Source organism: Laccaria bicolor, genomic scaffold (genome assembly GCF_000143565.1).
Source record: "Laccaria bicolor S238N-H82 LACBIscaffold_52 genomic scaffold, whole genome shotgun sequence".
NCBI classification, from domain to species: Eukaryota; Fungi; Basidiomycota; class Agaricomycetes; order Agaricales; family Hydnangiaceae; genus Laccaria; species Laccaria bicolor.
Genome location: NW_001889923.1, coordinates 337,190 through 345,363, shown reverse-complemented (window position 1 = coordinate 345,363; position 8,174 = coordinate 337,190). Strand labels below are relative to the sequence as shown.

The window sequence follows — 8,174 nt, the reverse complement described above, 5'->3', positions numbered from 1 at the left end:
CCAGCGGATTTGAATTCCATTCAAAATTCCGCGGAATTGTTTGATCAATTTGGCAGGGCCCTCTGCCAAATTTGATTCCTCCGGAATTCCAGGAATTCCCCGGATTCTGCCGGATTCCAGCAGGAATCAGTGGAGGACAATAAAGACCTCCATTTTATTGAAGTTGATTGTTGTTAAGCACTCCTGGCAAGTTACAATTGTTTTAATTGCGTCAAATGCAGATTGAAATCTGGGCGTCCACAGTGGAAACAACCTTTCAGATTCCTTTGTTGTAAGTTCTGTGAGGACGCCTGTGTGTTCCGCAATTGTTGGTAGGAAGGTGGCAATGTACTGCACAAGGCCTAAAAAACTGCGAACATCAGTGGCCAACTTTGGTTCCGGCCATGATAGAATATGTTCTACTTTCCGGTCATCGGCTTTGATGCCACAGGCGCTGATGTAATGCCCCAGGAAATCAATCTCGGTACAGAATAGTTTTGTTTTGTCTGGGTTTATGTATAGACGAGCATCGTGCAGCGCTTGGAGAACAGCACACACATTTTTCTCATGTTCATCTATTGAGTTAGACCAGATCATGATATCATCCAAGTAAATATGACAGAATTTACCCAGCAGTTGATGTAAGGCAGCAGTTACACGTCATTGGTGGATTGCCAGGGCATTTTTCAATCCCATAGGCATCACCAGCCATTCATACAGGCCCAAGGGAGTATTTATGGCGGTGAGATGAACGTGGTCCAGGTGCATCCTCGTTTGAAACAAGCTATTCGTCATGTCTATTGTGGCCCAAATTTTCCCTTTGGCACAATCAGTGAGAATGTCATCTATTCACAGCAAAGGATGTGAGTCTGTAACTGTGTTTTCATTGAGTTGATGAAAATCGTTCACCCATCGCGGTAGAACATTAGGATTTGCTTTCGGTACTATAAACACGGGAGAAGCACAGGGTGAAGACGAAGGGCGAATACGCCCAGCATCCAAATGCTGTTGAATTAAAATTTGCCATGCTTCCTTATACTTTCACGGTGAAGGGTAAGAGCATGATTTGATGGTCTTTTCCATGTCTTTTAGGTGTATTTCAGCTACCACTTCACATGGAAGTTCATCCACATGGGGGATTGGTTCAAATATTGCATGGTATTTGGTTTTTAGTTTTTGTTCCCTCAAACGCAAGGTCTCGATAGCAGCTAACATCTCAATGCGCTCATGGACCGCACCAACGACATCGAAATCTTTCACCTTTTCAGGTTTGAGTCGAGGTGCTTTATTCTATCATTGCAAACCATCATCAGTTCAGCGAGTACTACTTTTTTATCCACCTTTGTAATTTTGATCTGTTCTTTCAATTTAGGTTTCAGTGGTGGAGGCGGTTTAATAAGGGGGGGGGTTCAACAAATTGTATCCAGTCTTTTTATCTATGCAAGTATGAGGAGCCTGGTCTGTAACAATTGAATTATGTACGAGCCAGGGTAATCCGAGAATAATGGGGGCACAGAGGCCAGGAGTGACGACGGCTCTAACAGTGCACAAAGTCCAAGACGAGTCTAAGGAAGTGAGGGACAATCTAACATAATGGTACAGTTTCATTTTCTTCTGCTGGTTGCTGAATGCAACATCTATGAGTTTGGGTTCTGCCAAATCATGCATTTTCAGTCCAAGGCGTTCTACAAGCTTGGGGCGAATGAGGACCAGGTGCGCACCGTTGTCAATCAACGCACGTGTTTTCACTGGAAAATCCTCAATTGAGCTATGTGCTTGGCAATTCCAAACCAGATGTTTGCCACAGATCGGCGGACTCACCTCATGACGTGACAAATCCCCCCATCTGAATTGGAGTTATATTCTCCTGGGGAGTTGGGTAAAATTGCTGCAGCCACAGAGATGTCATCATCAGAGTTGATGTTTTCGATGGATGTGCTGGTAGTGGCGACAGGCTTGGTAGTAGGTTTCGCTACTGCCTTGCCTTTCTTAGCAGTCATAGCATCTGCGGCAGTTAGCGTCTTATAGTTCTTGCCAGCTGGGAAACCATTAGGACAATCATGGGACCTGTGATCAGTGTAGAAGTGACGGCACTTGGTACAACCATCGTGTTCATGAAGCAAATTGCACTCCATCTCTGTGAGGGCGGGAAGATGGGTATAGGAAGAGGAGGACAAGCCACTAGCTGAGGTATTGGATTGAGAGGTATTTGCGCGGCGCGATCGGCCTCATAAGGTATCATTGTTGGTGTTCTGGTGTTTTTATTGGCGCTGAGTGAGAGTTTCCTCAATTAACTTGTGCTGATGTTTGGTCTCAAGAGCACGGGCTTCATCAAGCAGGTGGACAGCTATAACCCAGGTTTTAAAAACCTTGTCCTTGCGAGCATCGCTATGTCTGACTTTCACTTTGAGTTTGTCATTGAGATGCGCTTCTAGATGATTGTGCAATGCTGCTTCATCAAAAGCAGACGGTGTGCCTCGAAGTAGACAGTTAAGTTTAAGGAGCTTCTGTGACCAGCTCCAGAAAGACGTTTTGGGTGCAGCAAGTGTCGAAGTCAAGATTTCATTACACACTTGGTCTTCCCAATCAGGGGAAGATAATTGGCTCTCATTTCAGTCATGAAATCCACAAATGGTAGGACGATGATGCGAGCATGTTCAGCAGTAATCCAGTCATGGATACGAAGGTCCTTGATCCCAGGGATAATCATAGTCACTTGTTTGTTGGCAGGGATGGACTTGGATATGAAGAAATCAAGGGCCGCATTTTCAAAATCCATCATTACTGCTGGAGAGATGTCACCCTGAGTGAGAATAGGTGCTTTTGTGCTGGTGGGATCAACAGAAGCCAGTGTAGACATCTTAGAAAATGATTTTGACTGTGTGTATGCATGTTTTTCGTCATAAGAGTCGGACGAAAGACAGAAAGATGATGGGGGAGAACTGAGTGGGGATGAGAGCAGAATGGAAACACTTGGGGAAGTTGGTGGAGGTAATGGCTGCTGTGACAGCAAACGGTTGTTCCTAACCTGAGTGGTCAGTGTCAAACCATTGAGAATCAGCAGCTGTTGAGCAGAGGCGGTGGTGCAAGTGAAACAAAGGTGTTCCAGTATTGTGGCGAATGGTGATGGCTAATGACAGTTTAGTGGTACAGGCACAAGGACCCTCCACTGTTCATGAATGGAATATCAGGGTTGACATGTCATGAACGACAGATGCAATGTGGATGTACAAGACAGCATATACATCTGCCAAACGATAACCTGGTTAAGGCCTCAAAAGGTGGTGTCTATGCACATGTCTAGATATGTCAGAACCAATAATGGCAGCGAAAAATTCAAAAAAAGTGGAAATCTATCCTGTGATCACAGGATAGATAACACTACTCACAGAAACCGTCAGAATTTAACTGCTTATATGATTCTGAGGGTATCTAGATGATAAAGGTACAGGAGTGGAGGTGCGTATGCAGAGAATGTGGTGGTGCATGGTTAAGAGAGGGAAGTGCATATGTAGAGAACCAAATAGTCCAGGAGCCGATGCCAAACAACTGCCTGATGTAGTAATCCCAGGATTACAGCAACCCCTTTTCCTTCAAGATTACCTCTGCATCATCCTTTCTCCTACATTCATTTGCTTTATCAACTGTTGCTTTACTTTCCTCTCCTGTCCAAAGAGGATACTTTGTGGAAGCATCAGAAAGCTTGTCAGATGGAACAAGGCAAACTGGACAAGGGCATAAGCCCATCTTGTCCCGAATCAGAGCCATTACACATCTATGTGATTTTAATGTGCTATAAATCAAGTATATTGGAGGTACTCACTGTTCCTCATAGTCAGCTGAAAGAATTAAAATCAAGGGAAAAAGTCTGCAGAGAATGTCGTCACCACACTTGAACCAGAATCCAAGTTTTGAATGGTCACGAATAGATTCAAGGAGTTTTCGAAAAGATTCATGCCAGACAACTGTTTTGAAGTCAACATAGGCTTTTTTTCCTTTCTCACTCTCATCTTCTTGGACCTACAGAATTTGATATCAATTTATGTATTACCAATTTACTTTGAGAAAAAACTTATGATTGGCTGCCATCCAACTACACGACCACCTCCAATACCTTCACCATTTCAAATCCAGTCAGGTAGGTTGGCACATCTTGCTATTATTGGATAAGCCTTTTCTGTACCAAATGATGATAGTTTCGCTTTATCTGCATAAAGGATGATGCAAAATGGTTTTCCATCTTGAGGAAGATGTGACTTTTGACAAGTCAGATTGTAATTTAACAACAACTGTAAGAAACTTACTTGAACTGCCCACTGCCTGTCTGCTGTTCATGGTTCATGGTAGAATCAGATAAAATGTTGCCCATCAAACTTATACAGCCACTGTGCATCCCACTCAAAGTGTGGAGCAAGCTGGGGGTTTCCCACAAGGTCCAACACCCAATCCCAGAGGTTTTGGTGATGGAATTTGAAGTGGTTCTCAGTTGTCCAATACTTTGCTGTGACAATATCCTCCTGAAACTACATAAAATATTTTCAGCCCAACACAAAGTTGTTGTTAGTAAAAACCCACTGGAGTCATCATATGAGAAGCCTCTTTCCATATTTCTTTGATGTTTTGGTGGCTTTTCAGTGTAAATGGCACATCAGGTGAACAGCAGTCTTGAAAAATTTGAAGCAATCCATTAACATCCTCCTCCTTCATCTGAGATTTGAGGATAATCTCTGCAAATTCAAAATCTTTTCTGGTTGTAAAAGGGTACCAGGGCTTTCCATATTTATGAAATAGAAGTGGCTCCTTGGGTGAAGAAAGGCCATAGTCTTCAAAATGATCAATTTGGGTTGGTCGACTGCTGTGAAGGTGGTGTTTGGTCTTGATATCATCAATCTCATAGCTGAGTTCATCATCCTCATCTTTTGGATATGAACTACATTAGTAATACTAAGATAGTATAGAGTGTAACATACAAGGCTCTGAGTTGCCAACCGTGGTAAATAAAGGAGGACTATTTTTGATTTCTATAGGAGCAGGTTCACTTCCTGTGACGATGACTGATGTAGACCCTGAGCTTTCATCAGGCTGAGCTTCTATATCTGAATTGTCACTCAGGTCATTCTTGTGCTTTCGTCGGCAAGAAGTTTGGTGTGCTCCAATACTGAGTGCGTTAAAAGGCAAGTTACAATACTGACAATTGACCTTTTCTTTAGGCTTCTGACATGTCGATTTATGAGCCCTGAGGGCACTAGGCATTGTCATGGGTAACCCCAGGGTACTTTCGGCCATACCCGTACCCCTACCCATGAAAACCCATACCCTCAACCACGGGTAGGGGTTTCTGTGGGTATGGGTATGGGTTTACACGGGTTTGGCGGGTTTGGCAGGTCTTAGGGGTTTAACACTACAGGTATTTCTATTATGTGTTACTTGGTAATGTACCATACAAATTCTATGATGTGGGTGCATTGTTGGTAGGTAAAGCTTGGGTAAAGCCAGCATGGGTTTGCGATGCAACGAACACGTTAGTCCTTGTCTATTGTCATGGCTCGTCGTTGTCGCTGTTCCCCCCTTCTGCCCATCCGTAGCTATAAAGTCACCTTCCTTGCTATGCTCCCTTTATCCATCCTCACCAGCAGCTTGCATTTCTCAAATGTGAACACGACGTACTTGGTGGGTATTTGGGCGTGTCATGTATCATCGTCGCCACTCCCCCCTTCTGCCCATCATCATTGTCATCACCATCCATCGTGTTGGTGTTGTGTTGTGCTGCCGTGTCGTGATTATCGTTGTCATGGTGTTACGTCGTGATTGTGGTTATGAATAGTGGCCTGGTTGTGGTGCTGTGTGGTTGTCTGCCACGTCCATCATCGTCTTTGTCACCGTCCACTGTGTTGGTGTTCCGTTTTGCTGCCGTGTCGTGGTTATCATTGTCATGGTGTTACGTTGTGGTTGTGGTGTTCCATGGTAGCCTGGTGGTCATGGTGCTGTGTGGTCATTGTCGTGTCGTGTGTCATTGTCGCAACGTGGTGGGAGTCGCATCGTGGTCATTGTGTCGTGTCTCGCTGTGGAGGGACAACGTCGATGATTGTCATCGTCGTCTGTCATCATTTGCCATCATTGTTTGCTGTTGTAGTTTGCTGTCAAGTGGATATACCCTGCCCATGGACGAGTAGTCCGATGTCGTCGTTACATCATTGTCCTGTGTCTCAGCATGGTGGGTTGTAACGAACATGGGATGGGGGTACACACCGTAGTCACCTCAAATAAACAATGACGACATGGCACCCATATTCTGTGTTGAAGAGATCAGTGATGCAGGGGAGGTGAGTTTGCTCACCTCAGCGCGTCGTCGTCTGTTTTTGTTTGTGGCCGTCGTTCACAAGTGGCTACCATCTTTATCATAAAACTAAGGCACTTGCCTGTAGAGCTGTGTGTATAAGTCCACAAGTTTTATGAAAGGCCTTTCATAGGTGTGTCCTGTGTCATTCTTTCTCATAAAGGCTATGTTCTTTTCATAAAATGTAGGCAAAGACCACAGGACCCTTTCATAACATTTCTTAGGAGCTTTCATAAAAGCTTTCATAATTATTATCATGCACTTTCTATGAATTTTTCATTGAAGCTGTTCAGTTCTTTCATTGTACTTTTCATGATTAAACCTGTGCACTTTCAATAGGTATTTCATTCACTGGGTTAGGTGTATTCATTGCCTTTTTCATAATTAATGCTGTGGGCTTTCATTGAATATTTCATTAGGAATATTGGATGCTTTCATTGTACTTTTCATAATTAATGTTGAGCAATTTCAATAAATATCTCATTCCCTAGGTCAGGTGTATTCATTGCCTCTTTCATAATTAATGCTGTGGGCTTTCATTGAATATTTCATTAGGAATATTGGATGCTTTCATTGTACTTTTCATAATTAATGTTGTGCAATTTCAATAAATATCTCATTCCCTAGGTCATATTATGGTCCATCCAATGGGGCATTGGGAGGGTGGTCACATGACCAATTTCCAAAAATGGTAAAAAAGACAAAAGTTGTAGCTCTTTACCATAGCTTCCTGAATCAGTTGGAATTATGTCCTAAAGTGCTTCCATTGTGGAGATATGAGGTAAAAGGTTTTCAAAAGTGCTGCATTTTTTTTTGTTTTTTGCATTTTTCTACGTGAAAAGAACACTAAACAACATGATTTCAACAGATTTAGAAAGCTAAGAGAAGGGGCTACAACTATTATATCATGGGAAATTTCTCCCAAAAAGGAAGGTACATGCCCTAAAAGGGTAATTGACACTGACAGACTACAAAAGATTGCTGATATACTACAAAAGTAAGTTATAGCCTACAAAGTTTACTAATAGACTACAAAAGTTGGACATAGACCACAAAGGTCAGACAAAGACTACAAAAATTAGTAGTGTCTGCTTTTCTCATTACAAAAGTTAATAGTGTCCGCTTTTTGAGACTACAAAAGTTAGTAGTGTCTATTTTTTCGGACTACAATGGTTTGTAGTGTCCGCTTTTTGAGACTACAAAAGTTAGTAGTGTCTGCTTTTTTGGACTACAATGGTTTGTAGTGTCCGGTTTTTTCATTACCAAAGTTAATAGTGTCCGCTTTTTACAAAAGTTAGTAGTGTCTGCATTTTCGGACTACAATGATTTGTAGTGTCCGCTTTTTGAGACTACAAAAGTTAGTAGTGTCTATTTTTTCGGACTACAATGGTTTGTAGTGTCCGCTTTTTGAGACTACAAAAGTTAGTAGTGTCTGCTTTTTTGGACTACAATGGTTTGTAGTGTCCGGTTTTTTCATTACAAAAGTTAATAGTGTCCGCTTTTTACAAAAGTTAGTAGTGTCTGCATTTTCGGACTACAATGGTTTGTAGTGTCCGCTTTTTTCATTACAAAAGTTAATAGTGTCCGCTTTTTGAGACTACAAAAGTTAGTAGTGTCTGCTTTTTCAGGCTACAATGGTTTGTAGTGTCCGCTTTTTCCATTTCAAAAGTTAATAGTGTCCACTTTTTGAGACTACAACGGTTTGTAGTGTCCACTTTTCTGACATATAGTATGTAGTGTGGTTAACTATGTATATATAGGTCATTGGGGATATGATTGAAGGATTGGGATGAGTTGACATTCTGCCACTTATGAATAGTTGCTTTTGATGTCAGGTCCATGGCTGTTTTCCATACTT

General features: G+C 42.3%; 2 protein-coding genes across 2 annotated transcripts in view; both read right to left on the bottom strand.

Annotated features, from left to right (window-relative positions):
- Positions 1 to 1,516: 1,516 nt before the first annotated feature.
- On the bottom strand, positions 1,517 to 5,232 carry LACBIDRAFT_333567 (uncharacterized protein; the record flags this gene model as incomplete). The annotated part of the gene is made up of 13 exons (XM_001888170.1): positions 1,517 to 1,564; positions 1,669 to 1,747; positions 1,801 to 2,046; positions 2,275 to 2,496; positions 2,553 to 3,109; positions 3,225 to 3,241; positions 3,369 to 3,411; positions 3,636 to 3,726; positions 3,803 to 3,999; positions 4,163 to 4,235; positions 4,284 to 4,480; positions 4,555 to 4,895; positions 4,950 to 5,232. 13 exons carry the CDS (start codon positions 5,230 to 5,232, stop codon positions 1,517 to 1,519), a joined length of 2,394 nt encoding a protein of 797 aa, XP_001888205.1.
- A 1,124-nt stretch (positions 5,233 to 6,356) lies between these two features.
- Positions 6,357 to 8,174, bottom strand: part of LACBIDRAFT_312520 (uncharacterized protein) — a 3,027-nt gene continuing 1,209 nt past the window's right edge. Inside the window, exons 4-6 of the mRNA XM_001888169.1 lie at positions 6,896 to 6,938; positions 6,619 to 6,758; positions 6,357 to 6,517 (exon numbers count right to left, since the gene is read on the bottom strand). The gene's annotated coding sequence lies outside the window, so the exon portion shown is untranslated. The remainder of the gene's footprint in view (positions 6,518 to 6,618; positions 6,759 to 6,895; positions 6,939 to 8,174) is intronic.